Consider the following 22,255-nt stretch of genomic DNA (forward strand, 5'->3'; position numbering starts at 1 on the left):
GAATTTCATAACTACTGCTGGTCAAAATTTGCAAACCAAAAGCCGAAATAGCAAACAGAACTCCCCTGTCAAAAACAAGGAAACGGATATGATGTCACCACAATTGCTGTGCATCCGTCTCCGCAATCTCCCACCCCACCCCGGAGGGTGGGGGGGGGGGTGTCCCAGACCTCCACGCCGGCAACTCTCTTCAGTTCACAGGCTGTTGTGATGACAAACGGTCGATTGCTCTGGCTCCACTCTTTGCGCAGTGCTGCTTTGCGTTGTTGCTGCTCTGTTTTGGTGGTGTCAGGTGGTGCCAGGAGTAACACAAGAGTACTGGGGCTGCATGCACCTAGGGTTACCTTCCCTAGGTGCCCCTGTAAGTACTGCCTTTGCGGCCTCAGGGTTATCTTCCATGAGCCGTTCAGGAGCAGCTACATCTGTGTGGTTCTGTCACTGCTCAGTGATTGCCTGCCCTTGGGGTTCAGCTGGGGTGGTTCTTATTCCTGTTTGCCCTTGGGTAAGAGGTAGTTTTGTCGCTAACTGGGGGGCGAGGTACTGTGCAGTTGTCTGATTATAGCAACCGGTTCTGTTCACCTGGAGACGTTGTGCTTTTGCAGGGTTTTATTTTTGTTTTTGTCTTGATTTGCCTGGTGGGGATCTGCCTGGTGTGGTGATAGGATCACTTGTAGGATTTAGGTGGTCCTCCACTAGGTCCCCGTGCTTGCACATGTTGCAGGGGTTCAGCTTTTAGTTGTTTGCTTGGTAGCTCTGGGATAACCGGTTAGCAGTACCTCACCTGGGCTTCCCTTAGCAGTCAGCCTAAGGGCCCTGGGAACCCCCATTGGGGCTCAGTGGTCCAATGGAGGAGATTTCGGAGTCCCACCTCGCCTTGTGCAAGTTTGAAGGTTGCTCTGTCCCCTTGTCTCAGGGTGACAATCACCATCTGCCACCTCCTTGCTGCCTGTTGGGTCAGTGACACTATGACCTGGAGTCCTGCGAGTGGTGGTCTTTGCTTGTACTCTATTCACCCAGTCCACCGAGACTGATAATTGGGTGCAGGCAGCTTTAGCGTTGCATGCAATGTTTAGGTTGCAGCAACGAGAGAGGTTGGTTGCCTTTCCAGATGCTCCGCAGTTGCCTCGCTTGCTTATACTGGTAACAAGACTCGGGCGGCTTCAGGGATTGCCCCTTCCGGATTGGCGGCGGGGGCATTCAAGCCTGTTCCTCCTGTCAGAGCTTTTAGGCCACGCCAGCGGGCCCCCTTCATCCATGCGTTTCCAGTGGACTTGGTTTTTTCTGCAGAGGCAGAGGGTTTGGAGGACGGCTCGGCCTAGGGTCCTGACATGGAGGATTCCGGGGCTGGGGAGGAGTTGACTTTGGGGGGCCTGGATCCCACTTGTCCCTGCTTGGGTGTTTGGTACCCTTGGCACGGGGCTTATTGTTACAGGGGGAGGGGGTTTTCTTATCCCCTCCCTGTATGATTTTGTTATGAGTTCAACTCCTCCCCCGGGTTCGGTTCCGAGTTCCCTTGGGTTCTTTGGTTACCTCCTTCCGGAGGTGTTTGGCTTCCAGCATCCCACTAAGGAAGGTGTGGGAGGCCCTTGCGGCTTACCTCCTGCGAGACCCAGATTACGCCTCGATAATGAAGCCTTTTCTTTTTTTTTAGTTTGGCTCCTCTTTTTCCTTATTGGGTGCGTTACGAGGTGCCGGAGTCTTCCTGGCTGGCAGACTGCCTTTTCTTTGTTGGGGGTTTGGCATTCGTTCTGTTGGACCGCGCACTTGAATGGCGGGAGTTGACTGGGGTCATTCAGGTTTACCTGGGGAGGGGGTGAGTTGGAGCACCTCAATGCGTGCTTGTTTGCCCCCGCCCTTCCTTATGATGTCGACCAGGTGCGGCTTCAAGTGCAGGTTCCCTCCCTTTCGGCATACCTGGTGACCGAGGATTTGCGCACCTGTGGGCACTTGGCTTTGGTCTTGCGCTTGTTTTCTCTGCTGGAGCTGTCTTCAGGCTGGCTCGGGGTGGATGTGGAGGAGTTGGGTTCTAGGCCAGTGTCCAGTGTGCTTGCTTCGGCAGCTTGGGTGCTGGCTGCCTTGTTGAAGTTGTATGCTCCGTTTCTGAGGGAGGCGGTGTCTGTTCTTCGCTTCTCGCCTCGAGTGCTGACAGGCAGTGTTCGTCCATACTTTGGAATCGTCTTGGGCCCTGGCTCTTAAATTTTCATCCCCTTTTTGTCTGTTGCTGTTTGCAAAGTCTGCGGTGGTGCATTTTCTGCAGGCATCTTCGTCTAGTTGATGGCCTATGTTGGACTTGTAGGTTCTCCGAGGAGCAATGGAGGTCCTGCCCGGAAGGAAATTTTGGCCAAAAGTTTTGAAATTCCTACCTTTCTGGGTGCCTGACCTGGTAGATGGCATACAAAGACTGCTTCCAATTACACGGGGGTGTTTTTAGGCCATTGCTTCTCGTGCCTTTCTTTAGGGGGCCAGGTTCTGGCTCTGGTACCCGGTAGGCTTTAGAACTCCTTCGATTGACTGTTGCCACGGTCTAATATATACACATCAGCCCGGTATAGCTCCAGGGAGCCTCCGGGTCTCGCCCAGAAAACGGCATTTCATTACTTTCAATGCTGGTTTTTTCTCTCCAATCTCAATGTTGCTGAGTAAGGTTCATTGTTTTGTATACATTCCCAGTTTCTTCACCAAGCAAGGGGTTTTCCTCACTAGCAGGCCATGTTACTTAACCATTCGTCTCTCTTGACCCATTTGGTGCAGTGCTGGCTTGTTCATTTTACTGCCGGTATGGAGGTCTCCGGGCAAGTTGCTCTATTTCATTTTTTTTATTTTGAGGCTTTGCTATATTGTAAGGAGTTAGCAATGGGAGCATCCGAGTGGTATTTGTTCAGATGTAGAAAACAAAGGTGAGTGAAGCGCTCCTTTCTTGAGACTGAATCCCACATGTTTCCATTCTTGCCATTGTTGTCCCTTCTTCTTTAAGTATACTTGGGTGCAATGGGCCGGGCCTCATCAGGCACTCAACTGTCCACTTTTGATGCCTGTACTACTTTGCTTGATCATTGCAGCTTGGCCTGTGTTTATTAAACAGTTTACATTGTTTGAAACTTTGTAACCTAAGATTATCATTGTTACTGATAACTTTGTAGCCCTCTCGAGTTCATAAATTATTTAACAATATAAAGTAAGCCACCATGATTGAGAAAAGATGTACAGGTGTCATGGGTGGACACGTAAATGCTTGGTATAATCCTGGCTTTGAACGTAAAGTGAGAGTAGCTTGTTATAGTGATGGTGGTGACATTGGGTGGCACTGTGGCTTGTAGTACTGTAGTTTGGCAGAGATAATTGGCAGTCTTGGTAGTGTTTATCCATTGATGAGTTTAAGAGTTGTTCTACTTGTGCAGCCTGTCATGTGGCCAGCCATCACTGTACATGTGTAATTTTTGCTTGCACAAGGAAGTGTGTCATGATTCACTACTTGTATTATAGTAAGCTGGTACCCTCAGTGGTGGCTAGAGTTGGGTCCATTATTGATGCCTTTCTCTAAAATGTGATGGGGATCATCTGTAAATATTACGTCACATTGGGAATAAATGTCAAGAGAGCCTGAAGAATAATATTTTCTGGGTGTACCATTTATGAACTTGCTTTTGAAACTAGCACTTCACTAGGCTCAATTTTCTGTTTAATGATACTTGGTGATCCCTTGAAAATTGTTTGCTCTTTGATGGATATTACTATATTTTTACATTTTCAATAGCTACTGAAACCTTTGTTTGCAGGTTGGGTCAGACATCTATGTTTGCTACAAAAAATCTATGAATCGGTCGAATTACATAGCGTACATGGCTGGTGTGCTCGACTACTTCCCATTTCTCCAACGTCCCGATTTCCCCATCCCAACGGATTTGGCACTCTTTTGCCTTCCCATGGGAGCCACGCTGGAGTCGTGGCCTGCGCGTGCCATCAAGCCCCAGCCTGTCTTCTCCACCTTTGTGCTGACGGTCACCGCAGGAGAGGGAAACGCCGAAGCTGTGGAAAAAGTGTATGGGGCAGCAGTGACTTTTTATGAAAAATACCCTCATGGGCATTTGTCTCAGGAACAGAGAGAAACCCTTAAATTAAATGAACATTTTGGGAGACACAATGTTGTCCACACCAATAAGTGCATCTGCATACTTTCCCGCTGGCCTTTTTTTGATACGTTTGACAAATTATTAAGATATCTTCATAATATGGCTAACTCAGGACCACACACAGTACCCATAGAGAGGTAAGTTTCATCATTTTGATTCTCCAGTTCTATGCATGATCAGATCGTAAAAACTTTGTTACTATCACGCAGCTGTATTAGTGTTTATCTCATAAATTCATTCATGATAGACTAACACAAGATAAAATTAGGACAGAGTGAACATTTTGATACCTTTTTTTTTTTTTTTACACAGGCCTTCTCTTACCCTAACTCAACATGCAGGTCTTTTATAGGCCTTGTCACGTAACTTATTTTTTCTGAGGGAAGCCCCGTCAGCTCCCTGGAGTTATCCAGGCTGAATGGATATGTATAACTTTCTGGCATTGGTCAATGTGCACAGAGTTCTTGCCTACCGGGGACCATGAGCCAGAACCTGGCCCCCCCCCCCCTCAAGAGAGGCACGAGGAGCAATGGCCTATAGAAACCCCTGTGTGGTTGGGAGCATTCTATGTCTGCCATCGACCAGATCTGGCACTGAGAAAGGTAGGTGCCCCAAAACAAACCCCTATTCTGGTAAAACTATTGCTACTGAAAGCCGAACGAGTGGACAGATCTACCCAAACAAAAATTAGCTAACGAGCATGACATCATCACGTCGCCGCGCCACTGTCTGCGCACCCCCCCTTCCTTCCCGAAAGGGGGAGCCACAGACCCCTTCACCGGTGATCTACCCTTCAGTTCTCAGGCTGATGTGCTACTGGCGTGGTCTTGTGCCTCTGGCTCCAGCAATTTGTCTCAGTTTCTGTGCCTTGTGGCATGGACTGTCTCTACTGGTGGTGTGGGAGCCAGGATTAATATTCTTCGGTACTCGGGCTGCATGCGCCTAGGGCCACCTTGCCTAGGTGCCCTGAAAGTACTACCCTTGGGGTCGCCTTCCACAAGTCACCTCGGGATCTACCCCAGCTGTGTCTTTTACTGCTTGGTACCTGGCCACCCTTGGAGTCAACTGGGGTCTTTGTTGCCCATGTTTGCCTCTGGATAGGGGGGTAGTTTTCATCACTGGTAGGGGCGTGGGGTACTGCACAGCTAGTTTTCACTTCATACAGTGGCCGGCTCTGTTCCACCTGGGTAGGTTGTCCTCTTGCAGGGTTTTGTTTTTGTTTTTCTGCCTGGTCTGCCTTTAGGTTGCTGCAACATGCTAGGTAAGTTGCTTCCCCGGATGCCCCAAGACTGCCCCGTTTTGGATTTATGGACCCGGACTTGGGGTGGGAGTCACTTCAGCTCTGGTTTCGTCGTCCTCCCCCTTGTCCTTCCCATTCTGTTGTCCATCCGGTTTCTTACCCCTTGCTTCCGGCTCCGAAGCATCTGAGGGTTTCGGAGTAAGGGCAGGGTTTAGTTGGTGTTGAGACTCGGGCAGCCTAGGAGGAGTCCCCTTCCGGAGTGGTGGTGGAGGCATTTGAGCCTGGTCCTCCTGCTGGAGCTTCTGGGCCTGACCAGTGGGTCCCCCCTTCGTTCCTGCTTTTTCGGCTGCTCCTGCCTTTTCTTTAGAGGCAGGGGGTGTTGAGGACGGCTTGGCCCCGGATCCTCGGGGTGAGGTTCCTAGGGCGGGAAAGGAGTTGACTTGGGGGCCTTGGGCCCCGTTGAACCCCGCTTAGGTTTTTGTACCCTCGAAGTGGGGCTTGGTGTTACAGGGTGTGGGGTTCTCTTTTGCTCCCTTCTTGTGCGAGTTAGATTTGACGTCTACCCCTCCCCGGGTTCAGTTGCGTGACCCCGACGGTTCTTGGGTTCCGTCTTTCCGGAGGTTTCTTCCCGATTCCAGTCCCAGTGCGTGCGTGACATCTTTGCTACTTACCTCCTGCATGACCACAATTTTTCTTTTGTGATGGATCCGCATTCCTTTGTGTATGGATCTCCGTGTCCATACTTGGTTCGTTTCGAAGTTCTGGAGTCATCATGGGTAGCAGACTGCCCTTTCTTCTCTTTGGAGGCGTGGCATACATTCTGCCGGTCCTGCACGCATGAGTGACGGGAGGCTCAGACGGCGTTGTAGGTTTTCCGGGGGACGCATTTGAGCATCTTGGTGAGTGCTTGTTCGCCCCTGCCCTTCCGCAGGATGTTGGTGTGATGTATCTTCATGTACAGGGTTCCTTCCGTCGACTGCGTTGGTCGCGAAGGACTTGCATACATGGGGCCTGCTGGCTACTGCCCTGCAGTTCTTCTCCCTCCTTGAGCTGTCTTCGGACTGGCTTACCGTGGATGTGGAGGAGCTTGGGGATGTCTCTTGTGTCTGGCGCGTTGCCATCAGGGGCGCATGCGTCGTCTGCAATGTTGAAGCTGTTCGCGCCGTTCCTGCAGGATGTAGCAGTTTCGCTGTTTTTTGCTTCTCGGCTCGCGTGTCGGCAGGCGGTGCTCGTTTCTTCCTTGGAATCCGCTTGGGCCCTGGCCCTTAGATTGTCTTCTCCCTTTTGTCCGTTGCTGTTTGCAGAATCTGCGGTGATGCAGTATCTGCAGGCGACTTTGGCTAGTTGCTATCCTATGTCTGAATTGTTGGTCCTCCAGGGAGCTCATGGGGGGGCCGTCCCGGTGGCCAAAACCCCTGCAGGGAATTCTATTGCGAACACAGTGATACCAAAACAAACGACGAAGCACGAGAATTAAGGTGAGAAAACTGAAACGAGTATAAACATTTTGATGTCGCCGCACGCTCACTTTGGCAACATGTCTTATGTTGACATTCAGGCACGGGGTTTTTGGAGGTCGAACAGGGTCCTTGCAGCTCACTACCTTGTCAGTGTCCCTGGACCTCGTAGGGTCTGCGTTGCATTGGGTCGGCGGTTACAGCCAATTGTCTCGGCTTCGCTTTGAGGAGTGAGGTCTGACAACCTCCCGGGTAGGTCCCTGTTTTTTTCTTGTTTTTGGGTAGTTAGCTCTGGGGAGCCAACTGGGTCACCCCCCCAGAAAACCAGTGTTGAATATAATGAAACATTCATTTCTGGGTGAGTTCTGGAGGCTCCCCGGCATCCCTCCCTCCTCTCCCTCCTTCCCGGTCGGCGGTGTTTTCACGTATTTTGATTTCCAGCCTAAGTACTGAAGGGTAGATCGCCGGCATGAGGGTCTAGGGCTTGCTATTCTCCCTGTTGGGGAGGGTGGGGTGGGTTGCGCAGACAGCAGTACGGTGATCTCATGACGTTTTGCCAATTTTCGTTTGGGGAGTTCTGTCCACTCGTTCGGCTTTTGGTAGCAATAGTTTCATCAGAATAGGGGTTTGTTTTGGGGCGCCTACCTTTCTGGGTGCCTGTCCCGGTTGCTGGGAGACATAGAATGCTTCTAACCACATAGGGGGTTTCTATAGGCCATTGCTCCTCATGCCTCTCTTGAGGGGGTCAGGTTCTGGCTCCTGATCCCCTATAGGCAAGAACTCCGTGCACATTAACTGATGCCAGAAAGTTATACATATCCATTCATCCTGGTTACCTCCGGGGAGCCTCCGGGTCTCACCCAGAAAATGGCAGTTCATTACATTCAATGCTGGTTTTGCAAGTTTTTTTTATACAAATAAATAGAATACCTAATATTTTGTTAAAGTATTTATTTAGAGATGTCAACTACAAAAAAAATTCGCTTGTACTAGTTCTTCAACTTACCAGTAGGCCACCTCTTGCATACCTTTGGGTTGTACTGTACATGCTAGTTTAGGAACAAGTGAGCTATAAATTATTTTATGGCTCATTGTGGTAAATGTTATTGTTGCTAGTGGTACATATTGTCTCTGAGCTATCTCTAAGTAAGTTTATTTCTTACAGTAATTTATCTTGAGGGATTCCTACAAGATTATCATCATTCAGCCTTGGCTCGTTTCCTGGCACTAACCTATAGAAGTTACTTCAAATATTTTAGTCATTTTATGCATTAAAAATTGCTGGATGTCTTGAAACATGCCCAATTTCCAACAGATAGGATGCATGTGTTTTGGCCCACCACCAACCAGATACAGCATATATTTTATCATAGTGCACAAAGTCTCAAGTTTTTCCCCCTTGCAAAACCACTTTAAAATCACTTTCAGTAAATGTTTGATGAAATGTACTAAAATTGTTTACCACATAATATTCTTGAAAATTATGTGCGTCCTGTACTCCAGATAATATGGTAATGGAAATTTTATTATTTCATAGTTTGATCTCTTGGTGAAACAACTGACAAAAAGAAATGTGGAAACTCAAAACTAATATTTATTGAATGTGTGTTTTAGTGGAGACAATGTAACAGCCATGATAACTTTCCTCAAATTTTATCCTGTTGGCTGACCATTTTGGCAAATGCTGATTGTACACATCCGCATCGTAAAAACATTTGTAACTTTGTCAATTATTTTTTTCCAGATACGTCTATCACTTCTTGGAGTGCGTACCATTTCCCAGTGCTCGAAGACCCAGAATCCTTATTCAACTGGATGCCAAAGAGCGCATATCTCTAGCACAGCCTGAAGACTCTCCGATATGTTTAAGGTAACATACGAGGCATACAGGCATGCTGTCGGGATGTTACAGTGGATTGTTGGCATTAGAAGTGTGTGAGTTAAGAGTTAAGCCAATATGACAATAAGCATTGGGGGTTTATTCCTAAAAGCATCAGCATTAAGACATCTAGTATCACAAGGGAGAAATATACCATAAGGTTTGCCTGAATTTCTAAGCTTTTTTCCTGTACACACACAGCCTGGGCGTAATCCAATCAAGCTTTAGCATAGAGCTTTAGTGTATGTTCCTTGTTAAGTACATAATGCCTGACCTCTTGTGAAGGGTTTAGGAATGACAGGAGTGTGAAGAGTGCCACAACAATATGGTGATGTTCAAGTACTAACTGTTCAGGTTTTGTTAAATACAGGCGACCCTCGGTATAGGAAGGCAGTTATGTTCTTAGAAAGTGGTGTGATAACTTAAAATGCAAAATCTAAATGAATTCCTAATGACAAATACAGGGTCACAGCTCACATGCCCTCTCCAACTCATTCTGGGCAGGACTAGAAGCAAAATTTAGAATGAAGAAACTTACATATACATACAGTACCCACTGGGGAAAGCTTTACAATTGGCACAAATATAACAATGAATCGACATTAACATTAATAAATCATACTTTGATTAAATTTGACTCTAGTATGTTTTGTCACTGGGAAACCTTAAGTAAAAATAAAAACACAAACTTGAAGGCAGATTTAATAAACAAGCAAAATTCAAATGAGAGGAAGAATTAAGTGTTGTAAGAGAGGCAATGATCAATACACCTCTGAAACAATATTGAAGCCATATGAAGGGATCAAACCTGCATTCCTCAACTCTTCAGGCAGACACACTAGGGACGTGGGTTTGACTTCATCAGATGGTTATGTTATTTTCTCAAAGAAGTTAGAATGTTGTGATTTCATTGTGCATTAGTAATCTAGCAAATTGATTAATTGCTAATTATTTTCTCTCTACAAGACAGTTATAATAACTTACCTGAATTGATACGTATTTTGTCCATGAAATGTCGGTTTGTTTCAAAGAGACTTGATTTTAATAAACAAAAATATTCTAAGCTTGAAACAAATGGTGTGTACAGTATGTAGCATGCATGCTGGAAATTGTAGCTTAGATGGCACCATTGGTATGGTACTGTAAATAAGCTGCATGATACTCGGGTTAAGCACCATTGGGTCTGGTCAGTACCTGGATGGGGAAGTACATGAATATAGCCTCACTTTTCACTAAGTGAATCTTCATACTGTATATCACAAGTGTGACGGTAACGCGTTGGTGTTCGGCTGTTTAAGGCTAGGGGTATGGCCTCGTCACATAGTTATAAAAAAAATAGAAAAAACTGGAACTTCGTCTGTGGTAAGGTAAGGAGAAGACACACAAAACACAAGTAAACTTTAACAATGAAATTTTAATTACGTTAAATAAATCAAACATGAAAATAATGCACAAACAAATTCTTATAATAAAATCAATGAATCAAAATAATAAGAATACTTAAATGACAAAATGAAAAGTTACGTTAAGGCAAAATAACAAGAAGTGCAACACAAAGGTAAGTGGGAGGTGCTGGAATATTGGCTTAAAGCCACCACCTCTCTCAGTACACGCTAACGTCTAGCTGGGAGGAGTGCTGGCTACGAAAGCACGGAACATTCTGAGGACTGATGTTGGGGTGACCCCAGACATCAGGTAGTATTGGGGGCGAGTGCAGGTGCAGCCAGACCGGCGACCAATCAGCGGAGCCGTAGCGATCAACGGGTAGTTTGGTGGTTGGAGTTCGAACAGGTGGCTGGTTGCATACGTTTCTGCTCACCCTGGCAAGCCTTGCTGGTGCTGGTGTTGTTGTCGGACATTTCTTCCATAGTCTTTTATATAGTTGTGAAGACGTAATTTTGGAGGGAAGAGCAGGCTCAATCTCTTGAAGGAGATTATCGTCACAACTCTCCCCCGAAGCCTGCGGTTCTGGAAGAAGTACGTCGTTATGTGGTGGAGTAATGGATGGAGTTGCTTCTACTTCATAAACTCTGGAGAGATCATGGGCTAAGATGTTGTCAGACTCTTGGTATAGCGTGTCTCCAGGTTGAATTTCTGCAGTTAGCAAGCCCATAGTAGAAGACGTTGAGATGAGAAGTGGGCGTGCTGCAGGAGGTGTAGGGTGGTGTGGTCCGTATTGATGGTGGACCGAGCACTTTTCAGGTGTGGAGTGAAGTGCTGAAGCTTCAGGATGAGGAAGAGTAGTTCCTTGCCAATTGTTCCGTAGATCCTTGTAGCAGTAGTCGCTGACAAGTGTATTCTTCTCGCCTCGTTGCTGCATCACGACACCACCCACGTCGGTACCATTGGCGTCGACATGGAGGATGAAGGGCTTATCTGACGAGGTGAGAGTGGAATTAGAAGAGGGCATAGGAGCACGAGTATTATCCTGAAAGCATTTGGGAAGATCATTAAGGATTTTGGAATTAGAAGGCGCCGACTCCTTGTCAGTGCTTTCGGGAGAAGAAGCCGGGATGGTCTCACTGTGGATGTAGGGTTCTGTGAAGGTAGAACAATTAATCAAGACAGTGGGAGGAGTACCATTATAGTGCTTCAGGAGGTTGACGTGGCACAGCTGGGTCTTCCGCCGCCTATCTGGAGTCTCTATCACATAATTATTATTATTCCTGCACTCTTTGACGCAGTAGGGTCCTGAAAATCTGTTTTGTAAAGGTGAACCTGGGATAGGGAAATAAGCAAGGACGAAGTCTCCCGGCTTGAATTTTCTTACTTTGCTGGTCTGGTCGTAATGAGTCTTCATTCTCACCTGGGCTTTCAATAGATTATCATGAGCAAAGCGGTGGACTCTCTCTAGAATGTGTTGAAGGTTTTGAAGAAACTGGGGCACATTCTGATGCTCACTGAAGGTGGCATCTCTGAGAGAGTCTTTGAAAGCCTTAAGGGGAGTACGGCACTTACGGCCGTAGAGCATCTCATAAGGAGATACTCCTAGGGACTCATTGGGGAGACTTCTGAAAATACACATTATTAGGTCAATCTGCTTATCCCAATCCTTTGAGGTTTCACTACAAAACTTTTTCAAGAGTGCTTTGATGGTCTGATGACTACGTTCAAGAGAACCCTGTGAAGCAGGATGATAGGGGCTGGACAATACCTGTTTGATGTTGAACTCCTCCAGTGTCCTTTTGAAGAGATCACTGGTGAAGTTGGTGCCACAGTCACTTTGAATCTCCCTGGGAAATCCGTATTGAGTGAAGATCTTCAATAGATGTTTGATAACCGTAGCAGCCGTGATGTTCTTCACTGGAACTGCTATGGGAAATCTGGTGGTAGGACACAGGATGGTTAGGATGTAGGCGTTACCTGAACTGGTCCGAGGTAAAGGACCGACACAGTCTATTATGAGTCTGTGGAAAGGTTCCGCAGGCACCTGTATGGGAATCAGTGGTGCTCTGGGAATGGAGACGTTCGGTTTGCCTGCCATCTGACATGTATGACACTGTTTTACGTACCGTTTGACGTTGTTTACCATACCTGGCCAGTAGTAGTCTTGACGAATCCCATGGTAAGTCTTGTTGAAGCCGTAGTGGGAGAATGCTCCATGGGCCAGGTGTAGAATAGTGGGCCGCAGGCTGGTGGGAATCACAAGTTGTTCGGTGTTGGCCCAATCGTCCTCCTCCTTCAGTTTACTGGGTCTATATCTGCGGTAGAGCAAGTCGTTCTCTAGGAAGAACCCAGGAATACTGTCGGGTTGAGTCTCAGCCTGGAAAAACAATGGTGTTAAAGTAAGATCTTCCCTCTGCAACTTACGGAACTCCAACTTGGTCAGATGCGGGGGTAGTTTCTGAGGGTCTTGAGGGACAGCGGTAACAGTAGAGTCAGCTGGCTGTGGACGTGCGGCTTGTGCACGGGTGGTCACGAGAACCGGAGGAGAAACTTCATCACTCTCTTGAACCTCTGCTGGAACATACTCGAGAATAGGATTTATGGGCACAGAGTTACACACCTGGGGTTTGTCCATGACGATCAGGTTGGTCGGTTGCAGGTCTTCTGCCAAGTCGTTGCCTAGGAGAAGTTGCACTCCAGGCATGGGAAAAGGCTTTTCCCTGACGGCGACTTGGACTTCCCCGTTCACGTAGGGACAATTCAGGTGGACTCTGGCGAGAGGGTATGGAGTGGTAGCAGTGAGGTCAGTGATGAAGACTGTTTCCCCGGTGTAGACTATGTTGGGCACAGCCGACTTCAAGATGATCGATTGTAGAGCCGCTGTGTCCCTCAAGATCTTCAATTTGAAACGTCCCTCCGGATTTGAACCGTTGGCAGAGACAGTTCCAGTATACAGGTGGTTACTGAAAAGAGAAAGATCATTAACATCAACACCAACATTCATCACAGGCTTACCGGACTTAGGAGGAGTTGGTTTGGGTCGTTGTTGGTCAGTGGTTCCCTTGTATTGAGACTTACCACACTTGTCTATGGTATGTCCATAGAGTCTACAATATTTGCAGTACAGTTGTGAACCAGCTTGATCGGGGCTCACCTTCTCGTAACTGTACCACGACTTCTTACTGGAGGATGGTTCAGGTGTCAGCCGGTGGATGAGGCTGTAAGTGTCAGCCGACTTAGCACACTTCAGGTAGTCGGTTTCTTCTTTATCTGCTAAGTAGAGGCGGACAGGAGGCGGCACACGTCTCAAGAATTCTTCAACAAGCATCAGGTTGACGAGTTCTGTAAAAGTAGAGACATGTGCTGCTTCCAGCCATTTCATGAAATACCTCCGTTTCGTGTTGGCAAACTCGAGGAAGGTAGTGGTACTTGCCTTCAGGTGGTCACGGAATTTCCTTCTATAACTTTCTGTGGAAAGTAGGTAGGCGTCTAACACTGCTTGTTTCAGAGTGTAGTAGTCATTCTCAGACGCCAAAGTACTGAGTGTGACTGCAGCTCTACCTGTAAGATGGACTCTGAGAAGTGTGGCCCATTGGTCGACAGGCCAACTGAGTTGATTAGCAAGGGTTTCAAAGGTGGTAAAGAACACATCAACTTCTGCTTCTACAAAGGATGGCATTAACTTACTTGCATGTGATATATTAAAACTGACGGGAAGATTGGCAGTAGCTTGCTGGCGTTGAGTGAAGTGTGAAGTTTCCAAGGCGATTTCACGTTGACGACACTCTAGAGCCAGAGTTGCTTGTTGCTTGTCATGTTCGCGTTGCATCTCCAACTCGCGTCGTTTGGTTTCAAGCTGTACTCGTTCCCGCTCCTGGAGTGTTTCAAGCTGTACTCGTTCCCGCTCCTGGAGTAGTGCAACCTCACGTTCCTGGAGGGCGAGTCCACGTTCGTGTTCTTCTCTTCGTATGGCAGCTGCTTCTCTTTGCTGCTCACGTTCAATCTTGGCCAGCTCTAGTTTGAGTTTCAGCGTTGCCAAATCAGTTTTATCTGCAATATAGTAAGTTTCATGAGTTTCAGAGTCTATCTTACCTTGCTCTAAATAGTAATCCAGCAACAGGTTGTGTAGGTCATTTTTGTTGGCTTGGTAGGGAACTTCTAGTTGATACTCATGTGCAAGAGTTTGTAGTTCAGTCCTCTTGGCACGACTTAAAGTCCCTATTTCACCTGCTGGATTTGCACGGAAAGTTTGGAGACGAAACATGGTGAAATTAGCAAATAAAGGTACACGAATGTTCAATAATGAAATGTCAGAAACAGGACAACGTGGCAACTGGTACCTATCCTGTGTGATCTTTAACAATTAACGTTAAGTGAAAGATTAAATGATTAAATTAAATCAAGGGCGCAGGAAATCTTGTACCCGGTACTCATGTAAGAGAATAAGGGCAAGAAAATCCTACTAACAAATGAAACAAAGTTTCGAAAACAAATGAAACAGTTAAATGCTTCAAAAGTAAAATTGGTAGTCCAAGGATGTAGGCATACCTTGCCAAGTCTCTATAGGACATAAAGCAAGTTTTTCCCACTGAATTTAATATGATACTTACAGAATTAGCGAACTTTTGTGCTCTGAAAAAATAAGCTAATTCCCTACCGTTGTATGTATCATCATCTCTGACTGACGTGTAGGGGTGCGAGGTGTCAACTGGTGACGAGAACTGCTGCTGAGGTCCCAATTCAGCAACTAAAGTTCGAGCTAGAGGAACTATGGCCCTCTTTGTCCTCCTACAGTCAGATTGCAGAAGATTGGGTACTCTTGACCCGGGGCAGACCACAGTACCAGGGTACCAATATGATGATCTGTCAGAATGAGAAATATTCAAGGGACATAGATGGTAAATACGAGTAATAACATGGAGGGAGAGATGACCAATTAAGAGTATGACTGAGGCCTACAGTCACCACGTAATCCAAAGTTGTCTCACCTTCACTATATGTTACTCTCGTAATGCACAATACACCGCACCTTATAAAAAATGAAATTGAATGAAAAATAGTAAAGCTACGTTAACAGAGTTAAATACGCTTACCATAAATTACCACTTGGCACCAGTACCTGAGTGAAGCTCCTAGGACAGGCCCCCATATAACTTGTGACGGTAACGCGTTGGTGTTCGGCTGTTTAAGGCTAGGGGTATGGCCTCGTCACATAGTTATAAAAAAAATAGAAAAAACTGGAACTTCGTCTGTGGTAAGGTAAGGAGAAGACACACAAAACACAAGTAAACTTTAACAATGAAATTTTAATTACGTTAAATAAATCAAACATGAAAATAATGCACAAACAAATTCTTATAATAAAATCAATGAATCAAAATAATAAGAATACTTAAATGACAAAATGAAAAGTTACGTTAAGGCAAAATAACAAGAAGTGCAACACAAAGGTAAGTGGGAGGTGCTGGAATATTGGCTTAAAGCCACCACCTCTCTCAGTACACGCTAACGTCTAGCTGGGAGGAGTGCTGGCTACGAAAGCACGGAACATTCTGAGGACTGATGTTGGGGTGACCCCAGACATCAGGTAGTATTGGGGGCGAGTGCAGGTGCAGCCAGACCGGCGACCAATCAGCGGAGCCGTAGCGATCAACGGGTAGTTTGGTGGTTGGAGTTCGAACAGGTGGCTGGTTGCATACGTTTCTGCTCACCCTGGCAAGCCTTGCTGGTGCTGGTGTTGTTGTCGGACATTTCTTCCATAGTCTTTTATATAGTTGTGAAGACGTAATTTTGGAGGGAAGAGCAGGCTCAATCTCTTGAAGGAGATTATCGTCACACAAGCTTCCTGCCCCCAACTTGGTATATGCAAAAATGCTATTATTTACAAGTTATCTAACTGCACACAATTATATATTAATGGTTATTATTACTTTAGAAATGATTAGTTGATGCACTTGTTCTCATTTTTTAAGACTGTAAAAAGGTAGGAAAGGCATTAAATGATTGCAAAAATGTTCACACGCCTGGCAATATTGATGTTCTGGTGAGTTGCAGAAGTTGTACAAGTTATGAGCAGTAAGTAAGGTTTCTTGAGAACATTTAGTTTTATAATGATGGAAGATTGTGTCAAAGTACTGTAATGGATGCGCCTTCTTCTTAGACAATTAGAGCAGTTGCATATTTTTAGAAAACTAGTCTTTGTGTAGAAGTTCTCTTGTCAGACAATTAGACTATCCATGTGAAAAAGTTTGAATTTTTTTAGAGAATTAGATCCTATAGGTTCCTTTAATTTTTATTTCACTTTTACCTGTAATTAATGTCTGTTTGGTAAATAATGAATGTGAAACATGCATGTATCACTTCCACCGAGGAAATTATTGAGCAAGTGAATGTTGCAGCGGCGCCAAGTTCCGGCAGTTGGTGATGAACCTTCGTCCAGAGGGCTGCCTCACAGTTCTGCTCTTCGCACTCACGGAACAGAAGATCCTCTTGCACTCTCTCAGACCCGATGTTCTCACGGCAGTTTCCGAGGCTATCAGTATGGTGTGTATGTCGGTTGTCCTGCGTGCTTTGTGTCCATGCTATTTATATAATCTGTTGCTCAGATAGTAACATGCCTTTCATTGACTTGGATCATCAGAGATTTAAAGTCTCAGTTGGGCACCAGTTAGGTACTTTTGATAACCTTTCTTTATTGTGAGCATCTATAACCTGGGTGGTAGAGCAATTGTCTCATAGTTTTGATTCCAGAGTTTGAATCTGATGATCCAATTTAATGAAATGTTATTTCCCACACTATTGTGAATTGTGTCCTATAGTAAGATGCACTCATTTTTAGCTTATTATAAATGATTTGCATTGATGTTAAATGCATTGTTTGAATGATCATACTGTAGCATATTACTGAGTTTATACAAGAGCTCAGAAGTTATGTTAACAATTATAAGTTTGATTACAAATATTTAAATAGCATAGCAAGTTATATGATGCCACCAATTTTTCTTTATTTCCAGATTATTTTCCCCTTCCACTGGCAGTGCCCATACATCCCACTGTGTCCGCTGGGGCTCTCCGACTTCCTCAATGCACCCATCCCTTTCCTGCTTGGCTTGGACTCCAGATTCTTTGATCTTTACGACCCTCCGTCTGATGTGATTTGCATAGATCTTGACACGGGAGCCATGTCTGTGTGAGTCATTCAGTGTGGTTCATGTCTTGCTCTGATAACAACCTTCCAGGAGAAAAAGGAGTATTTCATAACAATGGTCCCATTGTGGCAGGGTCAGTAATTTGTCATATTGCAAATAGTGTTTATATATTTTTAATAGCTCCTTTATCTTAATGTAGTTTGGTATTTTGATTAGTCGTTATTCATTGTGGAGTTTATTTTCTGTGGGGAGCCCCGTCGGCTCCCTGAAGCTATCAGACTGACATGTGCCATATTCGTTTGGTGCCATTAGCCCCTAGAGTTCTAGTGCCTATCGAAGACCACGAGCCAGAACCTGGTTTCCTCAGAGAGGCGCAGGGAACAATGGCATATGAGCACTCGACTTTTTGAGAGTATGTCATGTCTGCCATCAACTGGAGGTATCACCCAGAAAGGTGGGTAAACCATTACAAACCCCTACTGGTAAAACATTCCAACGTAAGATGGAACAAAGGCTAAGAACTCCCCTTCCCCCCCCCCCCCTGCCCAAATAAAACAACAAACAAATGTCTACTCAACCAGCGTGCCCGCTCATTGGTGACCCCCCCCCTCCACAGGGAGGGGGAAGGGGGGACCCTGAATGTGGCCCTAGCACTAACACCGGCAGTTTGTCAACTGATGCTGTATACAACAGACATTACCTCTGGCATCATTCTCTTGCCGGATTTTACCCTGTGTGGTTGTGCTGGCTGTGTGATTTTGTGAGGTGGCCAGGTGTTCTAAGAAGTACTTGGGCTGCATGCATCTAGGGTTCCCTTCCCTAGGCGCCTGGTAAGTACTGCCCTTGGGTGTTCAGGGTTTTCGTCCCTGGGACATTCGGCATTACACTCCCGTTAAGGTTAGTGTCGCTTGTCATTAACCTCAGCCTTGGGGTTCATCGGGGGTCATGGGGGGGCTCTTCATCTGGCCCTAGGTAAGGAGTGTTTTTGTTGTTGGTGGAGGGCGCATGGTGTTTTACGCAGCTAGCACAATCGCTGCAGCCGTGTCTCTCTCTGGCCTCCGGTTGTTTGTGGCATTTTCTCGAGGGTTAGTTTTCCTATTTTTACCTGGAGGTGGTGTGCCTAGCTTCCATTTAGGTTCACCTAGGTTGTTTGGTGGTCCTCCTCTGGGCCCCTCGAGGTTGCACACATGGCTTTCTTGGGTCAGTTTGACTAGTATTAGACAGGGTGGCATTACTGAAGCTGTTTACGTCCATTCTCCGAGAGGCTGTCTCTCTGTTTGCCTGTCGCCGGTGTTTCCTCTGGGGCCTTCTTTGTTTGGTTGGTGCAGTGGTCACTCTACACAAAGGTCGGTTTCTCCTGGGGTCGCATCGGCCTTTTTGTGGTTTGCCCTGCTGACGGGGCAATGTTGGGGGGGGGGGCCACTGGCCCTGTTTGCCCAAGCTTGGTCCCACGATACGCTGGCGCTTTGAGTCGTGTCTTCCAGCCTTTGGTGGCTTTGGGCAGCTCCTCCTCCTCCACCTGCTCTTGGGGGTTGAGGGCTGGTGGGGCAGGCTTCCTCCCTGTCACACTGTCGGGTCATTTTGGAGTGGGTGTGCTTGGGCGTGGTCAAAACAACCAGGTCTCTCAGGTGGGGTTCCCGCATGTTTCCAGTGCCGAAACAGAACTGTGCGGATCTGAGGTTCATTCTGGACTTGTCCTGTCTGAACCCCTGGATTCCTTGCCCCTCCTTTTGGATGACCACTCTGTCTCAGGTCTGGCTTCTTTTAGAGCCGGGTACCTGGATGGTGTCCCTGGAACTCAAGGATGCGTATTGGCACATTCCTATTCATTCGGGGTTCAAGGACTGATTAGGTTTCGTGGTGGGGTGTCAGGCTTACCATTTTCATTGCCTTTTGGCTTGAATCTAGCACCTCGCATATTCACATGTCCTACCCGGGTCGTGGTGAACCGTTTGCGTCTGCTAGGGGTTCGAATTCTGGCCGGCCTCAACGACTGGCTGGTGTGGGTTCCCAGTCGGTCCGCTTGTCTGCTCGCCAAGGTTGTGGTTCTTTCCCAGCTCACCGAGTTTGGGTTCCAGGTGAACTGGAGGAAGTCCCATCTGGTTCCATCCCAGGTTTGAAACTGGCTGGGTCTTGTTTGAGACTCTAACCGCTTCCATGTCTCTCCCCTCCAGAAGTGTTGCTGAGGTTGCGTTTCTGCCTTCAGCTATTTCTGGGCGGTCCGGGGTCACTCGGCAGTTGCTTGAGCAGTTGTGGGGGAGTTTGAACTTTGCCGTGCAGGTCTACCCGTTGGGTTGGGTTTGACTTCGGCATCTGTTCTGGTTCTTTCGGGAATGCCCCGTCTGCTGCTTTCGTGATCGCTGGGTTCGAACTCTGGGGGCCTTGCATCGGTTGCTGCATCACCGGCTTCCTCTTCAGGGTTTTGGGGGTTCAGTGCCTTGATGCCTACCCAGCCCTCACTCAATGTGTTCACAGATGCCCCGTCTCTTGGCTGGGGCTTTGTGACCAGTGTTCACCAGGCTGGCCAGGAGCGGTGGGGTCTGTCCTTCCGTCGGGCTCACAGCACGGTGCGGGAGTTCGCAGCGGTTTGGCTGTCGATTTGGAGTTCAGGATTTGGTTCAGGTCACTCGGGGTTCAATTATCCGACTCCATTCAGACTGTTCTTAGGTGGTTCATTGCCTGAACTGCAGGGATTCTCTTCAGTCCTTGCCTCTTTGGGGTTGGTCGCTTCGAGTGGCTCATCTGTTGGCTTCTCTGGGTTTGGCTTTCTGTGCTGTTCATATCCACGGAGTGTCTAACGTCCTGGCAGATGGTCTGTCTCAGTTCATTACCCTGTCTACGGAATGGATGGTCAACGCCAACTCTTTCCATTGGCTCTGCCGGATGTACAGACATACGGACTCCCTAATGTGGACCTCTTCACGTCAGCATGGTCTCGGTGTCTCCTGATCTACGTGGCGCCCATCCCTGACTGCGAGACTGTCGTTGTGGATGCCTTTGGGTATGATTGGTCGAGGTGCGGTTACCTGTACCTCTTTTTCCCTGGTCCAGCTATTGCTTTGGGTTCTGGCTTGGAGTCATACAAAGGGAGAGTAGTCTTCGTGGACCCTTGGTGGCCGGCCCAGCCTTGGTTTGAGGCGCTGCTTGCTCGGAGTGCTAACCCGGGAGGTTTTTTGCAGCTCTGCCTTTTCCAGCAGGTCGGACCAGTTTGATACATGGCTGGTTCAGGCTTCTCCTCCACTCTTCGTGTCTGGTCTTTTTGATGCAAGTCTATCACCATTTGTACGGTGATCAGGTGGCTTTGTTGATGGTGTCCCACGTGAGAGCTTCGCCTTGGTGACAATATGAAGTTTCCTGGCGTTCTGTCCCCCATTTTCTCTCTTCGTAGGTTATCTTCTATTTCTGATCGGATTGTCTGGTCCTTTCTGCCTTGGCTTTTCAGGACCGTCATTTGATGCCTAATACTGTCGCCTCATATCGTGCGGCGCTGGCGGAGCCGTTCCAGCTTGCGTTTGGGGTGGATGTCACTTCTGTCCCATTCCGTAAGCTTTCTCGTGCTTTGTTTCACCTCTGGGCTGCTCATGCACCACCTGAGCCATCCTGGTCCTTGGACAGGGTGTTCTATCTTTCCTCTCCTCAGTTTGTGGTGGACCCTTCAGTTCAAGATTGTTTTTCCAAGACTGTTTCTGTTGGCATTGGCCTCTGGGGGTTGGGTCAGAGATTTTCATGCTCTCCTCCGGCGCAGGGGTTTCTGCTCTTTCGTTCCTGGTGGTTGATTTGCTCAGTTGCAGCCTTCTTCTTTTCTGACAAAGAACGAGACAGCTGCTTTCCGGAGGGTCCCTTGGTTGGTCAGACCGGGGTGCATCATGTGTTGTGTTCGGTTGCGGCTCTTTGCCGTTATCTGAGCGCTTCAGCTTCGATAGCTGGGGATGCACTTTGGGTTGATCCGGTGTCCCTCATTCTGTTCCAGGGGTTGGGTCTCCCAGGTCATTCACAGGGTTATTAAATCTAGCTGGCCTGCAATCTATCCTTGTGACCATGTTGTTAGGAAGTTTGCTGCATTGGCTGCCGTGTTTGGCAACATGTCCTGGGATGATATTCGGGCACAGGGATTTTGGAGGTCGAACAGGGTCCTGGCCACCCGTTATTTGGTTAACCTTCCTGCTCCTGGGCATTCCTGTGTTGCTTTGGGTCGCAGGTTGCAGCCAGCCGGAGGCTCCCTCGCAACCTTCCCTCCCTTTGATCGGTGGTTTTTCGCATTGTTTGATGCTTAGTTCCTAACTAGAGTGCTAGGTAACTTGCGTGGGGAGGTCCAGGGCTTGCCCGTCCTCCTCTTGGGGAGGGGGCAACTGCACGGATGAGCAGCGCGGCGATGGAGTGTGACATTTGCTTGTTTACTTGTTTCCTTGGGATTGGAGGAAGTTCTGCCCCTCTTTTTGGTTTTTAGTTGTAATTTTCTTACCATGTGGGGTTTGTTTTGTTATTCCTTTCTTTCTGGGTGCCTAACCTCGGTTGATGGCAGATCAGGAAAACCCCCAACCACAAGGGGCAGTTTTCCAGGGCCATTGCTCCCTGCAGGGGCCAGGTTCTGGCTTGTGGTCCTCGGTAGGATGAACTCCATAAACTAATGTTCCAGTCTAATGTATCACTTATTAGCCCGATAGCTCTAGGGAGCCAATGGGGCTCACCCAGAAAATGGTATTTTATTACATTCAATGCTGGTTTTTTCACCTCCGACCTGCTCATGCACCACCTGAGCCGTCCTGGTTTTTGGATCGGGTGCTCTCTTTGCTCTCACCTCGGTTTGTTGTGGCCCTTTCAGTTCAGGATTGGTTCTAGAAGAATTTGTTTTTGTTGGCTTTGGCCTCTGGAGGTTGGTTTGGGAAGCTTCATGCTCTCCTCCATTGCAGAGGTTATTGCTCCTTTGGCTCTGGGGGGGGGGGCATTTTGTTTGTTTGCAGCAGTCTCCTTTTCTGGCAAAGAACTGAGACGGTGGGCTTCCAGAGGGGTCCGTG

The 22,255-nt window shown here is 47.4% G+C and overlaps 1 protein-coding gene across 11 annotated transcripts in view; it reads left to right on the plus strand.

Annotated features, from left to right (window-relative positions):
• Crag (DENN domain-containing protein Crag) overlaps positions 1-22,255 on the plus strand; it is a 137,389-nt gene that overhangs the window by 16,672 nt on the left and 98,462 nt on the right. For all 11 annotated transcript variants that reach the window (XM_045754543.2, XM_069337114.1, XM_069337118.1 and 8 more), the window contains exons 6-9: positions 3,777-4,267; positions 8,572-8,697; positions 16,491-16,635; positions 17,106-17,281. In XM_045754543.2, coding sequence (XP_045610499.2) covers positions 3,777-4,267; positions 8,572-8,697; positions 16,491-16,635; positions 17,106-17,281 — 938 coding nt within the window. The remainder of the gene's footprint in view (positions 1-3,776; positions 4,268-8,571; positions 8,698-16,490; positions 16,636-17,105; positions 17,282-22,255) is intronic.

The sequence above is a fragment of the Procambarus clarkii genome, chromosome 37 (assembly GCF_040958095.1).
Source record: "Procambarus clarkii isolate CNS0578487 chromosome 37, FALCON_Pclarkii_2.0, whole genome shotgun sequence".
NCBI lineage: Eukaryota > Metazoa > Arthropoda > Malacostraca > Decapoda > Cambaridae > Procambarus > Procambarus clarkii.